We start from the raw sequence: 26286 nt of genomic DNA, 5'->3' as shown, positions 1-26286 counted from the left end.
GGTGAGAAAGATGAGGGCACCTGGTGGAGAGATCGAGAATAGCAACGCAGGGGCAAGGAGTACACATTAACCAGTTGAGCCCCGAGGTTGCAGACAGGGACCACAGTTTGGCCGATTACGAAAACTGTCGAGGAACAAGAACTACCCCTTACCGAGGTGGAACAACGCATAACTTTGTATTACTTAATGAATAACTTCTTTGTGAGAAATACAATTAAACACACGTGTATTATAGGTGGAAATGGATGAGGACATAGAAAATCAAAAATGTATGTATATAGTTTTCTGTCATCATTAAAGAAAGTAGTCCAATCACCAATGTCTATCTATATGTACCAGAGATGATGTTATTTCATAAAGCTGGTTAATTGACTATTCGAAAGAGAATCAATCTGCAAATCCAGATCAAGTCAGTTACCAAAGTGCTTAATTGCAAAGCTATACCAAAAAGGTGAACTATCAATCAACACTTGTAACATTTTCAAATAAAGTTAACTTTTCAGAGTGTTGTGTTTCTTAAATATTTGTATTTTAATTCAACATGTTGAAATGGAGATATGCAAAGAAGTGGACGTGTTGGCCAAAGAAGTGATGCATATTTTGCATTTTTTAAATCCCTGCACCACTACAGTTTGGTAAACACCCATGTTCACGCTCTGCTACTTCTACCAGGCGAGACATCAGACAGAGAGAGCGATGGGAAGTGAGAGCAGAGTTAGCACGAAGGTTCAGATCTGAGAACACACGGTGGTGAGATGCTCATTGTGAGGCATTGTCACAGCCTTTAATCTTTGAGCAGCACTTCCTGTTACAGAATCCTCGGTGGCTCATGTGTGGAAAGAGGTTTAAATGTGGAGCGAGGATGAGAGGAAACGGAGAGGAGGTCTGAAATGTGAAAGGCTAAAGAAGGGGACAGCGGAAGAGAGTAAGGAAGCGAGACGGATGTAACAGAAGACGGATACAAAGCGTAGGTTTGACCCTAAATCTTGAAATTATGAAGCAGAAATATGAAATATTAAGCTTTTAGTGTTTCTCTGTGACACGCAAAACAATCATATCAAAGTGTGTGTGCACATTTGAGTATGTGTGTGAACCTGACCTCGTTCCACTGCTACTTAACATTTCCCACTCCATTCTCCTGAGAGGATATGGAACAATTCAACAAACACACACACTCCCTCCCAGCAAAGTCAAAATGGCCGCAGAGGGATTTCTTTATCTGATATGGTGTCTACATTTAGTGACTATATCTACATATCTTTTTGAACTCAATTCATGACATCACTTTGTAACACTCACACTCCTATTGGCTAGCGCTCAAACACATTGTATGTACGTCATAGGCTAAGGAGCGGGACACCTCTAAGCTGTTGACCAATCACAACAGAGCCGGCTAGCTAACCAACCAGAGTATACTGGGCTCTGGTTTCAGACAGAGGGTGAAAAGAGGTGCTGCAGCACAGGCAGCATGAGTGAAATAAAGAGCTTTTTGAACATTAAAGCATGGAGACATGTCCCAGTAGACACGACATACTGATATGAAACCTGGAAATTAGCAGAATAGGGACCCTTTAAAATTGTGATTCCCCGCAACTATAAGAGAGATACTTGAATATAGTCGTTGAGATGAGAAAAAAAAAGTTTTATGCTGATAGGTCGGGTAGTATGTGAGATAAGCTGCAAATATACAGATAAACACACACACACACGACCATAACACATTTTCAATCCACAGGCTTAGACGATTGGTAAAATCAAATGTTTGCTTGCTTCACTCACTACCCATATAGTGTACTATAAGTATATAATAACCACATAACTCTGTTTTGCATCAGCTTACACTCACACAAAGAGATAGAAAAAATAGTAGACTGGCCCCACATACTATATATATCTCCTTTTTCACAAGCAGTTTTTAATGCATGCCTGTTTGCATGGGGCTAAAACCATGACGCAGGAGCAGAGGCAGCTTTACTGGCAATATCCTTAGTAGTTACACAACTAGCTCTACGTTAGGTAAGACATACAACTTGGGCCTGCAGGAGAAAGAGGAGATCAGAGGGAGAATAATAACATTTAAACTCTACCTTCTACCGGCTGTCATGGGAAATGTGAGGTTGCTGAACAGGAGGTGGGTAAGCTCTCAGCCTTGATCTTCTCTCCTTGGGAATATCACAAATACCTCTTAATATGCTTGGCTGAAAATACAGGGGGAAATAACTGACTCATTGATTATGCCGCAGGGTTTTGGGAGAGTGTGGGCAGACTGAGGGTAACACAGAGACTCTATCATGAGAGAGAGAAAAGTGGACGGGCGGATATGAAAGGGATATTTAGGGATCATTTAACCCATTTTGATCTTAGTCTGCAGCTATTGTATGCAGCTCGCTGGGAGCATTGTTGGGGTCAAGAGTATTGCTCAAGGGCACCTCAGCATTGCCCAGAAGGTGAACTGACACCTTTCAAAACACCAGTTCAATCTCGATTCTTGGTTCGTTCAGGGACTTGAACTGGCGACCTTCCGGTTCCCATAAGTCCCACGGGGTTCACTCAGTTTATGACTATGGTCATGTTTTCTGACCCCCCATCTCAGTTTGCACAACATAAGTGCAGGTTCACCGCTCGGAGCCAGGCCATCATTTACACTGAAAGAAACAGCTGTGCTCTCTCAGGCAGTGAGTCAGCGAGTAGTGTCAAGCACAGCGCTGATTTTCCCCAGGCTTTGTGGTCAAAGTTCAACAAGAAACAAAAAAGAAAAAGAAAAAGAAACAAGTATGATAACTTGGAGAAAAGGCAAGGGCACTTAAGAAAGTCAGTTATACAGCATGGAGATTGTTCCATAGCTTCAAGCTCTAATATTGTCAGATACTGAACATTATTGTACCTTTCCTGACATCTGGAGAGGGAAATCTACATACATTAAATTGGACTCTCTGGACTCATAAAAGGGAAAGGAACCAGGTTAAGAAATGTAGTTTGTGGTTGTTAAATGTAATTGATGCTGTAGACCTGTGCAGCCTGTTTGGCTAATTTGATTAAGAAATTCTCTCCATTTAACCGACCGGCCCTATTTTAAAAGATCAAAACGAGCCCTACCTAACATAAAAGGCGTGAAATAAATCCATACAGATTACTATGCAGGAATTCCCAACACAAAACACAAACCATAAGCGATGACAACTGAAAAGACGACTTACAAAAGCTTCAACAGAATTAGCACAGCCATGATGTCATATTACAGTAATTGATCATAATGAAAACAGCACTGCATTGCTACAGTACGGTAGCTTCATACATGAAAACAGTAGTGCTCAACCACATTGCATATTAGGCTTCAGTAGCATATTTGAAACAGAACTGCACAGCCACAATATTACAGTAGCCTATTAGCATATGAAAAAAGCATTGCCGCACCACAGTGCACATTACAGTAGCTTCAAATATGAAAATAGCACTTAGTATATGAAAACAGCATTGCTGAGCTACAGTGGGCATACTGTAGCTTTATCAGAATATGAAAACATCACTGTAGCAAATATTAAAGTAGCTTAATACGCAGGCCTATATGAAAACAGCACAGCGCATACTACAGAAATTAATCAGAATCTGAAATCAGAAAAGTACAGCAAATATTACAGTAGCTTCATTAGCATATTAATATAGCACCCACAGCCACAGTGGCAATTAACTTACATATTAGGAAGCCACACCCCCGTGTTGAATGAGTTACTTCTGGCTCCGGTTATCCACTTTCTCATGCTTTCTGTTGTTTATATCCATTATACATCCATGTTTATATCCATTTTCTGACACATATCCCGCATGCTAACGTTAGCGGCGCTAGCTAAAGCAGCAACGTGGCTAGTTGTCATAGCTACACCTGTCCTGTAGCCAGGGCCGCCCCTGGCCAACTTGGGGCCCCAAGCGACATTGTGAGATGAGGCCCCCCCCCCCCCCCAACCGACAGGAGTGAGAAAAAAAAATGTTGGACACAAAGTAGGCTACTTTGCAAATATAATTCCTGTTTATTATTATTATCAACAGTTACTTTTGTATACAGTGAGGTAAATGGTAAATGTATGTCGTTCAGTATGCGTTTACAGGTGAATACGTCTGCATTTCCTGCCAAATACTAGCCTCAAAAAGATTAAAATATAATTAATGCAAATAAACTACTTCTACTACTAATAATAATCATAATCAATTCAATAATATAAATACTATATTTTATTATAATATAGTTGTAATATAGTCAAGACAAAACATGCTTATGACATGCTCAAAAACTGATATTTCTTAAATCTGTTTTCAAATGTAGTTCCCTCTGTCAGCAATGTATCAACAACTACACACACATTTCTATCAGTATTTCTCTGTGTTGTGGTTGACATAATGATGACTGTTAGGAGTTAAGGGGAGAGGCTGAGCATCACCATGAAATGTGCAAATTGACATAAAAATGAATAAAAGGGGAAAAATGCTCCATGTTTTTTAGGCTGTAAACTTTAACTGTTATGTAAGCCAACTAGACAGACAGTGTATCACTCTTCCTCCTGTACATTAGCAGATCAAAGGCATCACATACTTGAATGAATGGTAAATAAAGAATGCTGGAAATAACTGCATCTCCATTAGCCTATATGCTCTGCAGAGACTGCCTTCTTCATGTCGTGAATTGCAGCTGATGTTTTAATATGGCAATTGACAATTTGACTTATACAACATTCGCAAGTTGTACATTTGACTCATACAATAACCCACCTTCGAGTGATGCTCTAGTTTCTTCATGTTTTAGTTTTTTCCCCTCTTGTTTGCGCCGGACTGAAACTGTCTTTTCACCGACATCTCTTCACATGCACTAGTGGCCGTATCAAAGCCGTGATTGGTCAGATGTCGATTCATTGCAACGGTGTCGGGTTACAGACGTGCTCCCCTTGTCACCTCTCACTCTCGCGGAGAACTGAGTGGAGAACTGCACACAGCAGCTGAGGCCCTCTGCCCGGGGACCCCTGCGCAAGGCGGGGCCCCATGCAGCCTGCGTGATTGGCCTGTAGGGAGGGGCGGCCCTGCCTGTAGCCTCGGCAGTGGCCCGTTTCAATAATTGATACATTGCGGGGTTTTTTATATTTCTTTGTCACCTAAACAAAATAGCTCTCCTTGGTTTTTCACTTTTTGTGATACAGTTCCTTTTCTATTAGCCAAGTGAAGGTGACACGAGGGCACGAGCAGTTAAAGTTAATAGGCGCTCAATTTCCTGATGCACCATCACAGGACCTCACGCGCTACAGAGGGGATTATGGGAAAGTAGCAATTAAAGTACAATTCTGGTTTTTTTGGAAACATATTTTTAGGGCTGAATGCATAAAGCAACATTTTTTTATTAAAATCACGATCGACAAACATTTAAAAATATTTCATTTAATTGTATCGATATGAAGATGACCAATTTAGGCCCATTAGTATTTTGGCCCTTCTGGCATTTGCCCAATTTCCAGATGGCCAATCTGTCACAATCTTAATTTACATCTACTGAAAAACAAAACATCTTACTGATAGTGTATCTAACACATTTAAACTAGCTTTATTAAATGTCAGGTCTCTGGCAGGAAAAACATTTTTAATCAATGATTTTATCACTGAGCACAATCTTGATTTTATGTTTTTAACGGAAACTTGGATTGAACAAAATAACAGTGCAGCTGTTCTTATCGAATCAACCCCTCCCAACTTTAGTTTTATGAGTCAGGAAAGAATGCATAAGAAAGGGGGTGGAGTTGCTATTCTGTTCAATGATTCCATTCAATGCAGGAAGACATCGTATGGGAACTTTGATTCTTTTGAATATGTGGCCCTTCAGCTGAAATGCTCCTCTCGAGCTCTGTTCCTAAATATCTATAGACCACCCAAATACTGTGCAAGCTTTTTTGCTGACTTTACTGAACTGCTGTCTATAGTGTGTATTGACTTTGACCGTCTAGTCATTGTTGGTGATTTTAACATCCATGTTGACAACCCCCAGGACAGAGGGGCTAAAGAACTGTTTTGTGTTCTTGATAGCTATGGACTGACTCAGCATGTGACGGAGCCCACGCACAATAAGGGGCACACTCTGGACTTAATTATCTCAAAGGGTCTGAATATCTCTAAGGTTGTGGTGACTGATGTTGCACTCTCTGATCATTCCTGTATTTTCTTTGAGAGCTCTATTTCTGTTCACAAAAATGTTCAAAAAGAGGTAACCACAAAGCGATATTTAACTGAAAATACTAGGGAAATGTTTACTCAGAATTTTTCTTCCACACTTGCCCCTGCTAACATCTCAGTAAATGAGCTAGTAGATCATTTTAATTCACAAATTAAAAATGTTATAGATGCCATTGCTCCAACTAAGGTAAAGGAAGTGACTGGGAAGAAAATATCTCCATGGAGAAAGGCCATGACCGTGAGAGCAGAAAAAAGGGGGGTGTCGAAAAGCTGAACGTAGGTGGCGAAAAACAAATCTCCAGGTTCACTTTGAAATCTATAAAGAGAGACTTGGCCTTTATAATTTGGAATTGAAAAACGCACGACATTCTTTCTTCTCTGATATCATTACCAAAAACAAAAACAACGCACGTGCCTTGTTTGCTACCGTCGACAGACTAACTAACCCCCCAGTGTCAGTAGCCTCTGAATTTCTATCCACCAGGGCGTGCAATGATTTTGTCTCCTTCTTCACTGACAACATTCAGAAAATCAGACAAGCAGTCAGTGCCTCTGCATCAGGAACAGCTAATGTATTGTCCCTATGTCCACCTAATATCAATTCAAACACCATGACACAATTCCATCAGATTAATGATAAAAACCTAGAGGACATTATTCAACTTCTGAAATTCTCCTCCTGCTGCCTTGATATTATTCCAACAGGATTTTTCAAAGATGTTTTTCATTGCATGGCCTCAGATCTACTTCATATAGTAAACAAATCTCTTCACTCAGGTATTTTTCCACAGGCCCTGAAAACTGCAGTCATTAAACCGCTCTTAAAAAGCATAATCTAGATGCTTCAGTAATGAACAATTACAGGCCCATATCAAACCTCCAATTTCTAGGTAAAATCATTGAAAAAGTTGTTTTTCAACAGTTGAGTAATTTCTTGAATTTAAATAGTTGTTTCGATGTGTTCCAGTCAGGCTTTCGTCCAAACCACAGCACTGAGACTGCTCTTGTAAAGGTCTTTAATGACATCCACTTAAACACAGACAGTGGCAGAACTTCAGTGTTAGTATTATTAGATCTCAGTGCTGCGTTTGACACTGTTGACCACAACATATTACTAGACCGACTGGAAAACTGAGTGGACACTGTTTGACACTGTTGACCACAACATATTACTAGACCGACTGGAAAACTGGGTGGGACTTTCGGAAATAGTTCTAAATTGGTTTGAATCCTACTTAAAGGACAGAAACAACTTTGTTTCTATAAGTAAATACAAATCTGAGTTGACAAATATGACATGTGGGGTTCCTCAAGGCTCCATCTTGGGGCCTCTTCTCTTTAACATCTACATGCTACCACTGGCTCAGATAATGAAAAACAACAAAATAAGTTACCATAGCTATGCAGATGACACACACATTTACGTAACAATTTCACCAGGAGACTATGCTCCAATTCAAACACTGAGTAAGTGCATTGAACAAATCAATGACTGGATGTGTCAGAACTTTCTCCAATTAAACAAAGATAAAACTGAGGTAATGGTTTTTGGAGCCAAGTCAGAACGTATAAAAGTTAGCGCTGAGCTTCAGTGTGCAATGTTCAAAACAACAGATAAAGCCAGAAATCTAGGTGTAGTCATGGACTCTGACCTGAGTTTCAACAGTCACATTAAAACAGTTACTAAATCAGCCTACTATCACCTAAAGAATATATCTAGGATTAAAAGACTAATGTCACAGCAGGATTTGGAAAAACTTGTCCATGCTTTTATCTTCAGTAGACTCGACTACTGTAATGGTGTCTTTGCAGGTCTCACTAAAAAATCCATTAGAAAGCTGCAGCTGATTCAGAACGCCGCTGCTCGAGTCCTCACTAACACTAAGAAAGTGGATCACATCACTCCTGTTCTGAAGTCTTTACACTGGCTTCCTGTGTGTCAAAGAATAGATTTCAAAATACTGCTGCTGGTTTATAAAGCTTTGAATGGTTTAGGCCCAAAATACATTTCTGACCTCCTGCTAAATTATGAACCATCCAGATCTCTCAGGTCTTCAGGGACTGGTCAGCTTTCTGTCCCCAGAGTCAGAACTAAACATGGAGAAGCAGCGTTCAGTTATTATGCTCCAAATATCTGGAACAAACTCCCAGAAACCTGCAGGTCCGCTGCAACTCTGACTACTTTTAAATCCAGACTAAAGACTTTTCTTTTTGTCGCTGCTTTTAATTGAACTATTTATATCTTAGACTGCACTGTAACTTTTATCCATGTACTTTTTCTTTTAATGTTTAATTGAACTATTCATATCTTAGACTGCACTGAAACTTTTATCCATGTACTTTTTCTTTTAATGTTTAATTGAACTATTCATATCTTAGACTGCACTGTAAACTTTTATCCATGTATTTTTTCTTTTAATGTTTATTTTATTATCTTTTCTTTTTAATGACTGATTTTAAATGCCATTTTCTTAATGTCTTTCGTTTTTTGTAAAGCACTTTGAATTGCCTTGTGTTGAAAGGTACTATATAAATAAACTTGCCTTGCCTTGCCTTACTGCATGAAAACTGTTTCATATTCCGCTTTTGCATGATCAGAAACCACAATGTCGACAGCGTTAGACAGGTTCCTCAGCTTCCACAGTGAAGTATGTGCAGTTTAATCTATGAATCAACCAACAGTCCTGTAAACTGAGAAAGCCAGACTCACATTTGCCAAGCAGCAGTGCTATTGACTAAGAAATTACAACAGATATGAAACAAGAATGTTAAAAAGGAAAATGTGATTGGAGAAGACTGGGAAAAGGTCAGCTGCGGTTTGGCTTCTTTGCCAAAGTGTCCCTTTTACAGTTTTACAGGAGAAGGATAGGATAACAGTCACTTGAAGATGTCAGATCGCAATATTTCTGGGAACAGAAAACGGAAGGGGTCTTCTTCACACAAAACAAACAAACAAGAGATATGGTTTTAACATCTGAATCAGATACGAGTTTATTGCCATATATACGTTTACACATAAACATTATGCAAACATAAACTACACAAGAAAATAAGTTGTAAGAGAAGGTCAAAAATATAATGAATTTAAGTACACACCAGATCATAACTACATACACACCAATGATTTTAAATTCAGAGAGAGGCTCCTGCCACCTTCTCAGCAACCAAAGAAGAGATTGAGGTAAACATGGGCAGATGGACACACCGACTCATGACATCAAACATACAAACCTGACAGAGACCGTGACAAGAGAAAGTGCATCACCATAAACAGATGGGAGCTGGATGCTGTTTCTGTCCCAGTGTGTGTGCGTGTGTGTGTGTGTCTATCTGTCTTTCTTTGGCAGAGGTTCAGCGCTTTTGTTGGGCAGAGGGTGAAAGTATGGAATCTGTCAGGAGCCATATGATGCTGCCGCTGCATTTTACACATGGATACAGATCGGGAAATTGATGGCAAGGACATGGAAACATCCCAGAGGACAGTGAATCTCATACATGTAGGTTTGAAGGTACATAAAAGACACACGTGTGTTACTCGTGTTGATGTGTTTTTCAGCATCACATGTTTCTCCTTCATACCTGTAGTTTTTGTGCAGTAAAGGTCAGTACTGTCTCAAGCAATTAACTGACCTAGATACAAAAGGCCCTTTACGTGATGGTGTGTGTGTGTGTGTGTGTGTGTGTGTGTGTGTGTGTGTGTGTGTGTGTGTGTGTGTGTGTGTGTGTGTGTGTGTGTGTGTGTGTGTGTGTGTGTGTGTGTGTGTGTGTGTGTGTGTGTGTGTGTGTGTGTGTGTGTGTGTGTGTGTGTGTGTGTGTGTGTGGTGTGGGTGGCCTGTCACTGTCTCCATATAATCCCCATGGTAGCATTTAGTTTCTAACATAAGTCAGAGAACAGTCAGGGACTTTTCGTTTGCAATGCGCCTGACCTACATCGGCTGCTCACAGTGTGCTTAAGACGACACATGCAGTCACACTTACTGTATCCTCCTGCAAAATGTCTGCTTTTAAGGAGGCGTGTAAGTGTGTGTGTGTGTGTGTGTGTGTGTGTGTGTGTGTTTGCATGAGATGCTCAAACACACACACACACACACACACACACACACACACACACACACACACACACACACACACACACACACACACACACACTGAGGCTCAACAGTTTAGTAATGATGGTAGTTTTGCAGAAAATGCTGCTGTCACATTAAGGCTAGGATTAAATTCTCCTTAAGCTTCTCTCACCAGGCTGCCTCTCTCCAGGTGGTTAACAGGAAAGGTATAATCTCCCACACACACACACACACACATACACACACACACACACCGACACACACACACAAACACACACGATGTCAAGATCACAAAAAGAATAACAGGAACTGAGACATAGAGACTCAACATCCCGGAACATGTCTTGTAAAGGTGCACGAATGTGGAATAAAAACATATCCTGTACATGAATAAATAATCTGTATTCAAGTACATCTACACAAGCGCACACACACTCACACACACACTTCATTGCGTGCTATTCGTGGCGATGTGGCAGCAATAATTAGAGGTGCGACAGCCCGACAGGTAGAGGTGATGATAATGGGCATCAGCTATTTCTGTTCTCCACTCTCTTGCTCATAACCTCTCTGTCTTCTCTCTTGGTCTCTCCGGCTTGTGCTTTTTTTTACCAGGTCACGTGTTATACACACGAACATCACACACAACCCCCCTCTCATCGCTCATTTTAATTTCCTTCCTTTTTATCTCTCACAATTTTCTTTGTTCCCCTTGTGTTTTTAATTGACATTGTGTCAGCGTTTTCCTTCCGCCATCATTTCCAGTCGGTTCCTCCGGGCTGTAGAGGGGGGAAGGTAGAGGTTATACCACAGGTTTTATTGTTTTTGTTGAATGGGCAACATTTTTAAAGTGATTGAGTGAAAAGCCAATGCTGAAGGGCCTCGTCTGCATTATTTCAAATGGCCAGCAGGTGGCAACTCTACCTGTTGTAAAAATAAGTCTCATTGCATAGAAGTCTATGAGAAAATGTTCCATCTTCTCATTTAATGTACTACCTCAGTTAACATCACACATTTCAAGTCTTCTTTAATACGGCATGATATTTATTTTGTAAACTATGGTTCCATTTCGAGTTAAATACACAATACACCTAGGACAACACCCAAACAGAACTGAAACATGGTCGGGACCTGCTTCGATTTCAATTTTATCAAATCAAATCAAATCAAGTTTTATTTATATAGCACATTTATAAACGATTTTTGGTCGAGACAAAGTGCTGTACATATAATAAAAATAGCCTACAGTAGAGACACTTTACAGCAAATACAACAGCGCAGATTGTTCAGAATATCAGTATGAGAAAAACGACACCCTCTGTCCTTAGACCAGGGGCGTATCTACGGGGGGGAGGGGGGCAGCTGCCCCCCCCCCCCACTGTAGAGCCTTGCTCCCCCAGCTGCCCCCCTAACTTTTGTTTCCCTAAAACTGTACTAAAACAAACCTACACTATTTCCACAAGCTTCTCAAGCAACAAAACAAGCATTACATTAGTTAAAATTGAATAATTTTAAATATAATTTTAGGCCCGTTAAAAACGCAGCTACGGCCCTGCATTAAACTGCGGAGCGGCGTTCACACAGACCGCGGCTCACACCGCTGCAGAGAGGGAGCGAGATGTCCCAGCACCTATGGATCAGCTTCCCCTGGGAGCATTTCCCTTTCCACTAGTTTTGTTTTTACTAAGGACGAGAGCTTGAAACTAAATATTAATAAAACGCTGCCGTTTGAATCGATAGCGTTTAACAGACGGGCGCTGTTTGGGGCGTTACGTTACAAAATACTACGCAGACAGCGTTAGCTGGGAGATCGATCACTTTGCTAAACTACGCGGTAGCCTACTATTAAATCCACGTAAACTACACATCACAGTAATGAGGCCAGATCAATGAAACCAGGATACATCCTTTACCGTAAAAACTGGATCCAAACACAGCTGCCTGTGTGCGTTTGATCAATACTTTCTGATGTTATATTTATGATATGCTACATATTAGCTAGGCTACATGGCCCTAACGTGTAAAGTTATACAAGCATGTGTACCAGTGCTTTTCACAAGAAGACTCTTGCAGGCCAGAGTATAGGAGTGATTCAACAACAACAAAAAGACATATGAGAAGTGATCAGGACGAACAGAAAGAGGAAAAGGAAAAGAGAGATGAAAGGACCAGGAGGGTCAGAGCAGGAGGAAGAGGAGGAGATGAAGAGACCAGGAGGGTCAGAGCAGGAGGAAGAGGAGGAGATGAAGACATTAGTGAAGAAGAAGAAATATATGTGAGGAATAAAGATGAAGTATCAGAAAGAGGGCCAGAGGCAGGGATCAGGAGGCAGATGAAACTCCAGCTGGACCACATGGTATGTTCTTATTCTCCTTACATATTCCATTACAGCATGCACAATCTAGCAGCTCTTAGTATTGACAAATATTGATTGAAATGTGTTGCTGCACAGGTCACCTGTAGCTCTCTGAAGAGATGGGTGATGTCATTTGTGTACTTAATTATAATTAAGTACTTACAGTATGCAGAATTCTGAGTATTCTCTGAATCGGGTGCCTTTTGGGTCTTTATATCTTTGAAAAATGAAGCCAAAATGTTTGGTCATAACATCTGGTAGTGGACTACTTACATTTTCCCACCTCAGGCACAAAATATAAATAATTACTAGGAATTTCCTTGAAAAAATTTAACAGGGTTGAAGTTTTTGACAAAAAGTAGGCATGAGACCTTGTTTAGCTAAGATATGGCACCACATGGAAATCAAGGACATTACAAAATTGTAATATTTTGCAAAACTATTGTTTATTTTTGTAATAAACAATTATTTACTATTATTAATTCATACAACATAGTTGAAATGTTGAGCTTGTCAATCTTAATCTGAAAATACAAAAACTGAAATATAGGTAAGAGAAGAAACTGACACTTTTGTGATGTAATTCCCTCAATGCAGATCACACACGGACTGATCCATTATTTTAATAGGAGGGTAAATGATATGGCTTGACGGGGTTGAAACAAACTGAGGGACAATATTGCAATTTCATAGATAATTCAAGTATTTTTTCAGAATTTATTTTTGATCAGTTAAAGTTGACAAGCATATGATTATATTAGCAGCAACATTTTGGGATAATTGGCCATTTTGATTTGTTTAATATTAAATTAATATGTAATAATGCTTAGTGAGGACATGCAAATATGTCTGTCTAAGACAACCAATTTTTTTTAAAACAAAATATATATTTAATTTTACATTGTAATGCAAAACAACCTGTTCCATTCATTAATTGCTTTAAAATACATGTTGTAGTTTCCTTTCATTTAAAATGGTTGAGGTAAGCTTGGGGGACTCAAAGGGCACCTGATTGTTTGTCTGAACACCTTGTTTCTCTTGTGCATTAAGAACACTTGTGTTAGGGCATGAATTAACAATAAATAGGTTATATACAGTATAAAATACCACGTACTGTCCGCCCTCCTATGCCACCCTGGCATGACCTCTTGCCTCCCCTTTGCCCCCCCATGTAAAATGTTCTAGAACCGCCACTGCCTTAGACCCTCACATCGTACAAGGAAAAACTTCCGGAGAAAACCCACATTTTAAGGGGAAAAAATGGGAGAAACCTCAGGGAGAGCAACAGAGGAGGGATCCCTCTCCCATGACGGACAGACGTGCAATAGATGCCGTGTGTAAATCGAAGAGATAATACATTTTACAGCATATAGACCGAATGTTAGGAAATGCATGTGTCTGTAATAAGAAGATGAATCCACGAGGAAGCCATCAGGGAAGCAGCATGGCGAGACCCAAGGCAGGACCGCAGAGACAGGTTCAGCCACGACCCGAAGTCCACGACTTAATCCAGAACTCAGGATAGAGGATCCAAGACACAGGACTACAGCAAGAGGATCAGCCTCGACTCCGGATCCCGGCGTAGATATAGATACAAAACAAGAACAAAGATTTGGCTGGGTTAATCGGAACAAGAGAATACACAGACAGAGAGGGAAAAGGTAATTGGATAAAAGTTATTCTTGATAACCCTCGAAAGATCTCATGAACTTCCCTACTCAATCTATCAAGACCCGAGCAGTTCTATTAGATATAGGATAAGAAACAGAGATAGGGAGCACAACAACCTATCTCTTCGTCAGATTTACTCAAAACGGGACCACAATTTATGAAATAAACATCATGCTTTACTACTTGAAACTTGAAACTGGCAGCAGTGACCATACTCTACTCAGGAGTATGTGTAGTAAAGTTAAACGTCAAACGAGAAGTAGGGACATTTTCTTATAGTCTTCTATACATTCCGACTTCTTTTTTAAATCGTAAAATGCGCCCCCTGCTGGACGTTGGAGAGAATCCAACTTAAAGGCTTCATATTTCGCACATGTTGCCGCTATAAAAACGTAAATTTGAGAATGTATTAAATAGCAGTGTAATGAAAATATGGCTAATAAAATTTAGCTACAAATAATGACTAAGGGTTTTCTGTATCAGATCTTCAATATTACTGATCCTTATACTATTTATCAACTGATTAACTATTTAGGATAGGCTTAATTGTAATGCACATGAATTTAAACTGATATGTAGTAGAGGAGTTCTCCAGATCATACCTTATATTTAATTAGTATTTATTTTTCTTTAACAGTGCAGTTTTATTTTATGACCTCTATGTAGTGATTACATTCCTGTTCTTACAGTCCCATTCATTAAAATTAAAGGAATCAGCTATCCTCTTTATGACCATAGTGCATTGCTCTCTTTAATATGGCACTGCGCTTAATCGAGACGTTGCTGCAAAACCCCTATTATCCTTTTGTGAGTCTTACTATCAGTCTAGAATACACACAACTCTTATTTGTCTGTGTGTGTGCATGTAGGTGTGTGTCCATGTGCAGGCAGCCGTGTTTCTACTTATTTGCATGCGTATCTGACAGCCGCTGTCAGCACTTTTGTGTGTACATGCATGCAGCTGGAGCTGTAAGCATGTCACTGCAGCAGGTTTCCATTAGAGCGGCCCAGATTACCTGTCATCTGGAGTGAAGCTGCGTTGACCTTGAAGATCTTACTAAGAATACATGTTGTACAGTATGACAGAAAGCTGCTTCAGTGGGTTGATATTCTCCAACTCACTTGCTTACCACAAATTAGTTTCACTCCATCATCCACCGGGGAGATGTCAGGATGTTTGGTCTGAAATAACCTGAGCTTGGAAAAGGACTGTCACGTCTCATCAGGAACAACAACAGCTCTCACTAGGTTTCGTAGCTTTGACTGTTGGGGCTTTCACATCGGTATTTGGTTAGCTTAGTCATCACCAAAAACGGATCATTTAGGTATAAGGTGCAAGTTTTGGTCACCATTTCGAAAACAATCTCAAGGAAATTGGAAATAAATCAGCGTAGCTGAATAAGTGTGCTGGCTTAGCCAAGGCAGGAAGAATGTACTAGTTCATAGTCAAATATTGGGTACAAGAAGGAGTGAGACCTCTGCTGTATTTTCTCTACTTTTAGAGTTGCACGCGCACACCAAATATTGGTCAATTGCAAACAAATCGTTTTGAAAGACAAATACTGATATAAAGAGTGATAATTATAATTATCCTGTAAACAGAAGAACAATCAGGTGGCGTTTATGGAGATAGGCAAAAATAGCCGTTTATAAATTAAACAATTGTTAAAGTGGCAAATGAAAAAAATACATTAAAGGTCCCCTATTATACTATTTTTCATCAATATGTTATAGGTCTCAGATATATACAAAACATTTCTCTGAAGTGTTTGGCTTCAAATACCAAACATCATTGCAGCATCCAATAAGAGAGTGAGTCTTTTTTCCTGAAACTTTCAGAATCTCTTTACACAGAGGGGACACAAAAAGTGGATTTTGCATAGTAGGTGACCTGTAACCAGGGACGGATCTAGACAAATATTCATGGGGTGGCAAGAGGGTGGCAGGAGATTTTGAGGGGTGGCATCCCCTGACAGAAGTATATGCTGATTTAAAATCGCAATCATATCAATCAATTAGGGGTGTAACGGTACACGTACCCGTACTGAAATTATTCGGTACGGGCCCTTCGGTTCGGTACACGTGTGTACCGAACGAATATAGCGTTAAAAGTAAAAAATTGAGAACATGAACAACTTTCTGGAAGTAATCTCAGGTATATATCATAGAGCGACCAAGTCATTTCATTGGACGAGAGGCATACTATGAGAGCTGGTCAGAGGGATGCGTTCAAATCTAGCCAGTAATTTGAGGAACTGTCGAAATGGCGAACGCAGATAAAGTTGAGCTGAAAATCCTCCAGCATCATTGAAGTCTCCGGTTTGGGAACATTTTGTTTTCGCAGTTACGTACAAGGATGACGGATAAAGACAGGTGGACCGAACCAAAGCTGTTTGTCGGCATTGTTCAACTAACATTGGTTACGCGGCTGGCAATACATCACACTCATTTGAAAAGGCATCACCCGAATGTGAATATCACCGGTACCAAAAGAAAAAAGACTAAAGTGCAAACCCAACTCCCACTAGCATTTAAGCCTCCACCACTCGCAAAGAGTTCAGACCGAGCCAAAGCTATTACAAACGCCAAATATCCTTATGTTGCCATGTTAGCAAAGCGCTACCTGGCTGTATCTGCTACCTCTGTCCCTAGAGAGGGTGTTCTCCACAGCAGGAGACATTGTTAGTGCCAGCAGATCTGCCCTTTCAGCAAGCAATGTGGACAAGTTCATCTTTCTTTAAACAACATGAAAATACAATGACAAGCAAGTCCTAATGTCAAGCTGGCTGCTTAGGTACTAGTACAGTAGGCTACAGTTCAAATACAGATTATTTCAGTTCATCGAAATGCTGCACCTTAATGTTTATTTTACTATATTTTGTATTTATTTGAATACATTAGTCACAGTTTAATAATAATTTAAAAAAAATATTTAATGTTTTGTGAAAATGTATTCTGCTGTACCGAAAACGTACCGAACCGAACCGTGACCTAAAAACCGAGGTACGTACCGAACCGAAATGTTTGTGAACCGTTACACCCCTACAATCAATGTTAACTTGGAAAGCCACAATATTAATATTTTAACTCAATCACATAGGTGATATTATTGTGGCACATCAGTAAAGCCTTACATATAAGGTGGCAGACGTAATGTAATGAATTTTAACTGAACAATAACTGAATGAGTTTGTCTCACTCTTAGACCAGCAGGGGTACCAAATGTATGCAGACTGCTGCAATAAGTACATTAATTAACTGTCTCATTGATGTTTGTCTGAATGAATATGATACTATTAACAATCATATTATTCCTATCAGCTGTCAATCACTGTTAATAAATAATAATAGATTTAATTTGTTAGCGTTTTTACAGGTGCTCAAAGACGCTTTACAGATATAGCGAAGAACTGTTATGATTCACATATTAATTTATTATTGAATAAACTATATTTTTTGGAGGAGTTAATGATGAATGTTCATCAAGATGCTTGCTCACCCTCCTTCAAATTTGAAAAACAAGTAATTATATCATTATTGATATACAGTTACAACCTTGACTTTACATCAGAAAGAACAAACATTAAAGAAGTGACTAACTGCATCAGTTAGGGTTAGAAAACGTGTATTCAGCTAAAACATCGCTGCAGTTATTATCCAGTGGAAGGTCGTTACCTACTGGCCTAGTTAAATCAAAGTGGTTACTTTCTGTTGGCTGGGCAGTGTAGTTTTACACACCGTCTTATTTTACTTTCTCAGGACTTAAAACTGTTTTTTGGGGGCAGACCCCCTCAAAGAAAAAAATATATACACGCATACAAGGTCATCATCTTAACAGTTTGTTATTCTCATCGAGTCATCCGTGAGCAGAGCATCAAGTTGGCATGTCTATTACAGCTGAATGCGGCGATTACTATTTTGTTCAGCAAAACGCCTCACAAACGTATTAAGATCAACAGCTGTAGTGCGTTTTGATTCAATGCTGAGTACAGCCAAACTGACAGTCTCTTCTCTGTCAGTGTAGACCGCACCTCATTCCTTCAGTGCTTGGGTCCGAAAGGCTTCTCGTTTTGCGCCGTCCCCCGTTCAAGTGAATTCGCCACCAATCATATTTCCACTCTCGCGCCAGGAGCCAGGACCGGGGGAGGGGTTACATGACGTGCATCTTGTGCTGCATTCACTTGCACTCGGACATTAGAGATTTTCTCTCATAAATGTCCGATGAGCAACAACTTTTCTTTCAAAACAAAGATCCCAACTGGGGTGGCAGCTGGGGTGGCAAGGCTATTGTTTAGGGTGGCAGTTGCCACCCCATGCCACCCCGGTAGATCCGCCCCTGCCTGTAACGTAACCATGATCAGTCCTTTCAGAAAAAAAGCCAAAACAACATGTTAAAGCCCTCTAGTGGCCGTAGGAATTATGATCCGTGTGAAGGATTAGGAGACATTAATATGAATGTCTTTTGAGGCTGTGTGCTAACTTTAAGCAGGTAAATATTTTGACCCGAAACTTTCGTAATGTCGTCCTGTTGGTAGTGGCGTCAGATCAGAAAATGTTTATGTGTATGAGTTTGTTTGACATTGATTGATTATAGTGTTCAGAAAAAATTGAAATATGAACAGGTGTATAATTTTCAACACTTGAATGATCATAAACAAAACATAAACATGGCAGATTACTGAACAAGTTATTACCATCAGAAAATGGATGACAATCTGCATTACTACGATTAACAACGTTTTTTTTAGTTTTTTTTTTAAAGGTGGGGTAGGTAAGTTTGAGAAACCGGCTCGAGATACACTTTTTGTTATATTCCATGGAATGCTCTTAACATCCCGATAGCAATGAATATCTGAAGTGCTTTGACAAAAAATCCATGAAAAATGTCATCAGTGGAAGCTGTAGTACTGTAAAAAGAACGACCAATCATCTGAGCCGGCCCGGCTAAAACTGTTACAATGAAGGCTCGATAATCAGCTCACGGCATAGGCCTATAGGTGTAAGCAGGGGTCAAGTGCTATTTTTATAGGTGGTGTGTGGACCTCACATAGGGGGGTCCGGGTGCATGCTCCCCCGGGAAGATTTATTTTTAAATATTGAAGTTAAAAGCATCAATCTGGTGCACTTTGAGAGCAAAATGAAGAGATCTATGGATACCTCTCTCAACACCCAGATGAAACAGAACTGTAAACAGATTTACTTTTTCTTTATGGATATTTTACAAATCACCCTTTATTCTTGTTTTACTGTCATATAGTATTTTATAGCTGTTTTTCATTTATTCTCTTATTTTTTTATAACTATAATGATCATATAAACGTGTGCCTCGGAAATAACTGTTTACATTAATGGTGTCCAAAACGTTTGAGACCCACTGAGATAACACTGAGAGTCCTTTAGCTCACTGAGTCTCTCAGTCTGACAGGAGAGGACTCTCCTCCACTTTGTTGTTGAAAAAACTCCTTATATCCGTTAGCGTAGCTCGCTAGCACCAGAAGCTAACAACAACAATCTCCGGTACCGGTGCGCTCTCTCTCTCACTCGCGCACACAAAATGGCTCGTTCCACACACACGCACAGAGCCGAGCTTTAATGAAACACAGAGACCCAGACGTAATAGTACTGCATCATATTATTTTGGAATCAATAATTTTTCAAATTATGATCTTTTTTTTTAATAACCACTTTTCCTCCTGGTCTCTCGCGGCCCCCCCTGGCATGCCCCCTACTTTGAGAACCACTGCCTTGAAGTAACATGTGTTAAACCTGTGCCCCATCCTCACCATGTAACCACTTCTCCCCTCTAGGTGTGTTTATACATGTATGTATTTGTGCTCTCCTGTGTTTAAGTATTAATCCTTGTTTACTTTCTTTGTGTTTGTGCATGCATTTGTTTGTGTGTGTGTGTGTGTGTGTGTGTGTGTGTGTGTGTGTGTTTGCAACTACCACAGCACAGCATACCCCCCATTGCTGCGCTGAGATGCATCAAAGCATCTGCAAAATGACTTGAACATGCCCAGCGGCAACACTTCTTGTAAACTGAGTCCAACATTAAAGTGTTGGATTTAGGGTTGCATGTGTGTGTTTGTGTGTGTTAATACATTTTGTGTGTGTGGACCTTTGTGTTACCCTAATCTTACACTTCTGGCTCATGACAGGCTATGCATGTTAGAGGAAGTGGATTATCAGGACCTAGTAGGGCAGAAGGTTGCAATGTGTTTGGCTCTGCTACAGCTCCCATGCACCTGTCAATCAAAGCAGCCATGCCTCTGATTAACATAATGAAACGGGTTAGTTGTATGAACGTTTACCACATGTTGAGTTGTACCAAAAATGTTTATCTAATAAAAAAAAAAATCTGAATTCACCAAACCAGACTTTATTATCTTTTCTCTGACCAACTATTTCCTTTCAATTTTAGAAAAAACAAAAATCACAATTTCCCTACACAGAAGCGTAAGCCATTTGCACAAAACTACAGAAAACGTTATCGCAATGCTTTCACAATCATTGACATGTGGAGGTTCAACACTTACAAGGTTAATACAGCATAACTGACTTTGATAGAGCACTTAACGTCCTTAAAAAATCAACAACTATTACAAAATAAATGAGTTTGAAGTATTTAGCCGATGGCTGGCATTAGGGATCTCTTGATCGCCAGAATGAACAGAGGGGATGATTTCAACAGAAATAAAATATTAATGTTCATATGGGTATGTTGTTTAATATTTCAAAATGTGTGAATCTATCATATAAGCAGCTAGATTATAAAACAAGAAAGTATGATTTAGTTTGTCTGTGGTGACAAATGCATAACACTTTAAAATATACAAATTCCTAAGACGTGACAATGTGTTTGCAGTCTCAAGAGAGGTTTTGGCAAACAGCCATTTTGCCAGAAAAAACACTTTTTGTGTTGCACAGACACAAACTAAAAAACAGCCACTATACAAATAAATGCATCTTATAATACATTCAGTCAGTTTTAAAACTGAAAGGATATAAATACATCCCCATTATCACAAGTACTGATGCAGTACAGGATAGCCAAATATCAGCATTAAAGCGGCCCAATAATGCTCATTCTCAGGTTCATATTTGTATGTTGTGTCTCTACCGTGACATGTCTCCATGCCTTAACATGCACAAACACCTATAACACACTAAAGGAAAGGGAAACACAATAGGACCTCTTTAACAGCAACATCTAAATTATAACTTCCATAATCTAAAGGTGCGGGAGTTGACCTTTTCTTTTTATACTATGTGTGTACTCGTGAATTTAAGTGCAAACAGAAAGGGAGTACAAATACAAAATGGCAGATTTTAAGGCAAGTGTCCAAAGAAACCTGTGCTTTCATACACACACACATCAGCTACAGGCGTACACCCAGAAGAAATGATTAGCTATAACACCGTTGAAAATGTATATCAAACCACAACGTCTTTTCAAAGTCATGGTCATATCGTTTGGCTGCAAAAATCTCTCCTCCATCCCCATAAACTATTATGTTGCTGAAAAGAAAAGGTGTCCTTCAACTTAACTTTGGGTATAGATCCGCTGTAGTGGTCGATCATTGATAATCTTTACAGGCAACTACGGATTTGCAGTCCTTATTAGACAAAGGTCCAATAAACACTCCTTCACTGGTGCCGAGAAAAGATGAATTTAAGTTCAAGCAACAGATCCATGGTTACATTTTTCTCATCATTTATCGGGTCCGAAATGTGTTGATAAAACTGTTGCTAAAGCAGCAAGAACAGATATAGGACCTGCCTAATAAAGTCAATACATCCGTGTGTAAATGAAATAAATAAAGAGCTTGAAAGTTCAATACACCAGTACGTGAGAGGATAGAGTGAGAGCTCTGTGATCAGATACTGAAGCCTCAGCAATCAATGACATACTTTTGTATGCATGTGTGGCCCTGTACAGTAAGTGAGTGTGCATATTGTTTTGCTATAGGCCATAAAGTGGTGCAGGAATGAGTCCTAAAACCCGGAGACGAGTTAGCATGGTTCCCTATTCTTCAGAGTCAATGGGTTTTTGAAAATGTGTTTGGTTGATGCCCGAAAAGAGATCTCAGCTCACAAGATTTTCACGGTTTGTTCTATGACCTAAAATAGGTCAGTAAATACCCCACTGAAGCTTCTATGTGTCATTAAAGGTCCCTATTATACTGTTTTTCATCAATATATCACAGGTCTCAGATATATACAAAACATGTCTCTGAAGTGTTTGGCTCCAAACACCAAACAGATCATTGCAGCATTACCCATAATCCCCTCTGTTTCAGCCCTGTTTCAAACGTGCTGATTCTCTGTCTGTTACTTTAGATGAAAATAAGGAGCCCCTCCCCACGCCCCTCTGAGAGACATTTGGTTAAAAAAAACACTTGGTGCTCTAGGAGGAGATTCAGGTGATAAGGTGTGGGGGGGTTACCTTGGTTGCTGATTGGCTAATGGTTACACAAGCCAAAAAATCGTTATGACATCATAAAGTGGCCAAAATCTGATCAGCTCATTTTCAGACAGGTTTTTATAGAAATGGATCAGGACAAAAAGAGAGAGAGCCTTTGTTCCTGAAACTTTCAGAGTCTCTTTCCACAGAGGGGACACATGTTGATGTAGAAGAGACATGAACAAGTGGATTTTGCATAATAGGTGACCTTTAAAACAGCAGTTTGCTAACAAGTGACTAAATTAGGTCATAGGTGTCTAGGAAGTCGGCACAAAAGACACTTGGTGGTGTCTGTGGGCCAAGAGGGGCCAGAGTGGGGGTCTCCTCCTCCCTCTCTCTTCCCATGGTAAGGTCCAACCAATCCATGCAGTCCAGCCCCGACTCCCCCTCCGCTGCCATGTCGAAGGTATCCAGGGGCGACAGGGGGCGGTCCAGGATGCTGGGGGTGCACAGCATGTGACTGTGGAGGTCATCGATCAGAGTCAGCAGACCCCCAGGCTCCCCCCCCAGGAGAGGCTTCCCAGTGGTGCTTTCCAGGAAGTCCTCCAGGCGGCCATTCCCAGCGCTACCGAGGTGTTGTTTTTCTTCTGTGGTGTCGTCAAAGGCCTGGAGCTCAGACTGCAAGGTGTCACAGATGGCTGGGGCAGGGGGGGAGAGCAGCAGGTGGAGAGGGGAGGGAGGCCGAGGGGAGTGTGGGTGAACATGGTGGGGAGAAAAGTCTGGTGCTGGTTTGTCGGTGGTCGACATTTCTGAAGGGAAACACACAGATATGGGCGTCAATCCTGATGTAATTAGATTAAACTGCTGATTAAATAAACACAGCATTACACAGCAAGGCAAGTTTATTTATATAGCAGCTTTCAACACAAGGCAATTCAAAGTGCTTTACAAAAAAGACATTAAGAGCATTAAGAAGTTACAAAATGGCATTTAAAAACACTCATTTAAAGTAATCAAACAATATTGTTGCAGCTTACCTCCTGTCTGCAAAATGATGTCAATAAAATCCTCTTCAGGCTCTGTATCCTGAGGACACACACAGAAGAAACATCTCGTTACAACTGTGTTTAAATGTAACATTGCTCATAACAAGATGCCACAAGCACTTGTTGTTACATGAGAAAAGATAGAGTCAAAAACAACACAGTCAAAAACACATGTGTCCTCTTCCTGTGGTGCTGTTTTTTAATCTATATGTTTCTCTCTTAAATAGCTAACATTACAGCTAAGGCGAGGAGGAAGCAAAGACATATCGCATCCCGCACTAATTTGGTCCAGGAATAGGAAACATTTCTTTCTGTGCGGGGATACGATGGTGGGTGGGGTTCGGTAGATGGTAAAATAGTTCCTACATTAAACTGCAAGCGCTGTGGAATATCTTGAATAATTGGGTCATGATTTCCTGAAAGACACATTGCTGCAGAGTGCCAACAGGTTTTATTATATTTAGGCCGAGAAATGTACAGCTAGGCAACTCACACCAAACCATCATGATCAGAAATAGCATCGGGTTGAACTCTCTTTTCTATAAACTGTAGTTAAATGTGGATTAAGACGATTTAATCAATGTTGTACAATGATAACATTAAACCTGAGATGCATCATACTTTGTTATCAGGCGATGAGGCAGTGGTCCAAATTGAAGCTGGAGACAGAGGACTGAACAAGACATCCAGACTGGGACACAACTCCTGGAGGAGAGGAGGAGGGAGAGAGAAAAGGGAAACATTAGTTACCTGTGCATCTGAAGTATTAACAAAATCATTTGTCAGTCATCTTGATAGATTGTCCATGTCATCTGCACATTACTTACGGTTTGAGAAGGAGGTGAGTATTTCCCTGAAGGAGAACTCTCCTGGTCCTTAAAGAAAGGCTGCAGGCTGGGGGGGGCAGACAGACACTGAGAAACGTCCTGCTGATGGACTACAGACTCCTGAGGTCCCCCATTCTGTGGATACAAATCAGAACAAAGTTAAGGATCAAATACGAGAAGATGAGATAACATAAAATACGATAAGAAAACATAACAAGCTTTATTAATCCCAGTAGGGAAGTTTAGGTTCAGAGCAGTAACCTTCCTAAATTTTCCCACACCACTCCGCTCCTCCGCTCCCTTCACTGGCTTCCGGTAACTGCTAGAATCCACTTCAAGACACTGGTACTTGCGTACCATGCTGCGAATGGATCTGGCCCTTCCTACATCCAGGACATGGTTAAACCGTACACCCCAGCGCGTGCACTACGCTCTGCATCAGCCAAACGACTCGCTGCGCCCTCACTGCGAGGGGGACCCAAGTTCCCATCAGCAAAAACATGTGGGTTTGCTATCCTGGCTCCAAGATGGTGGAATGAGCTCCCCATTGACATCAGGACGGCAGATAGCTTGCACATCTTCCGGCGCAAACTGAAAACTCATCTCTTTCGACTCCACTTCGAGCGTTAGAATTATTAACAAAGCACTTATATACTAATAAAGGACTGGCTTACCTAAAGCCAGTTGAGTAGCACTTGAAATGTTTGGCTCTATGAAACCTGATGTACTTATATGATTCTGTTTTCTTCAAGGTTGTGTCTTCCTGGTCGAATGTACTTATTGTAAGTCGCTTTGGACAAAAGCGTTAGCTAAATGTAATGTAATGTAATAGCACAACAACAACAAAACATTGCATAATAACAGTCACAAATACCAGCTCAAACAAGGATAATAAGATATAAATATTAAAAAAATAAGATATGATAACAAATAATCAGGATTATTTAACAGTTTGGTTGGATAATCCATTCTGGTTGGTCAATTTGGAATTTCAGCAGTTTGTTAAAGCAGACCGTTGCTAAGAACGCTCTGAACATACAGTAGGACGATGTGCAGGCATATCAGCAGAAATAAGTCTATTCAATTTAACGTCAGCTGTTGCTAAAAAAACGTACTAGTTTTCCATCTAATACTCAGAAAACACTGGAATACTTTTTTTAATATTACATTTTTAATATTGCAGGAGCATGAAACTTTGGATTCAATAAGGATTGCTGAACGGGCAATGAAGACCGAAGAGAGTAAGAAAACAGTGCAATATAAGGAAAGGGGTTAAAAAATGTTTTCCCGTTAACGATAAGGACAAATAATTAAAAGGCAGCAGAACTAGTTATTTTAGTAACATCTGAAATCACTTATAATTTCTGTCTCCTCAGAGTGCGATAAGAGGAGTCGGCAAAGACAGCTGATGACAGCATTTTCCAAATCTGCACATTTTCCAGCACACCTGCAGATTCTCTACATCTCAATTAGCCGCGACGCAGTGGAGTTTTTGTTCCTCCTGTTCACAACATACATCACGGTAATGGGAAGATGACGTTAGAGTAATTAGCTGAGCATTAATAATTAGCATCGGGCTAGTGTCAGAGACTCTTATCTACTGTAAGACTGTCTCCAGCAGTTAATATCGATCGGACTCAGCGGAGCAGGCCTCATGTCTAACAGACTGCTCTGTCCATTTTCATTAATACCATCCTTTCAAATATAT

At 40.2% G+C, this 26286-nt stretch overlaps 1 protein-coding gene across 3 annotated transcripts in view; it reads right to left on the bottom strand.

The window, feature by feature from the left end:
• Positions 1 to 22882: 22882 nt before the first annotated feature.
• LOC117535527 (myocardin-related transcription factor B-like) overlaps positions 22883 to 26286 on the bottom strand; it is a 51066-nt gene continuing 47662 nt past the window's right edge. For all 3 annotated transcript variants that reach the window (XM_034200033.1, XM_034200035.1, XM_034200034.1), the window contains 4 exons: positions 24579 to 24713; positions 24373 to 24456; positions 23743 to 23791; positions 22883 to 23514 (listed from right to left, as the gene is read on the bottom strand). In XM_034200033.1, the coding sequence (XP_034055924.1) occupies positions 23003 to 23514; positions 23743 to 23791; positions 24373 to 24456; positions 24579 to 24713 (780 nt within the window). In that variant the 3' untranslated portion in view covers positions 22883 to 23002. The remainder of the gene's footprint in view (positions 23515 to 23742; positions 23792 to 24372; positions 24457 to 24578; positions 24714 to 26286) is intronic.

Source organism: Gymnodraco acuticeps, unplaced genomic scaffold (assembly GCF_902827175.1).
Source record: "Gymnodraco acuticeps unplaced genomic scaffold, fGymAcu1.1, whole genome shotgun sequence".
NCBI lineage: Eukaryota > Metazoa > Chordata > Actinopteri > Perciformes > Bathydraconidae > Gymnodraco > Gymnodraco acuticeps.
The sequence above is the reverse complement of the archived record's forward strand: the minus strand, read 5'-3'. Positions and strand labels throughout refer to the sequence as shown.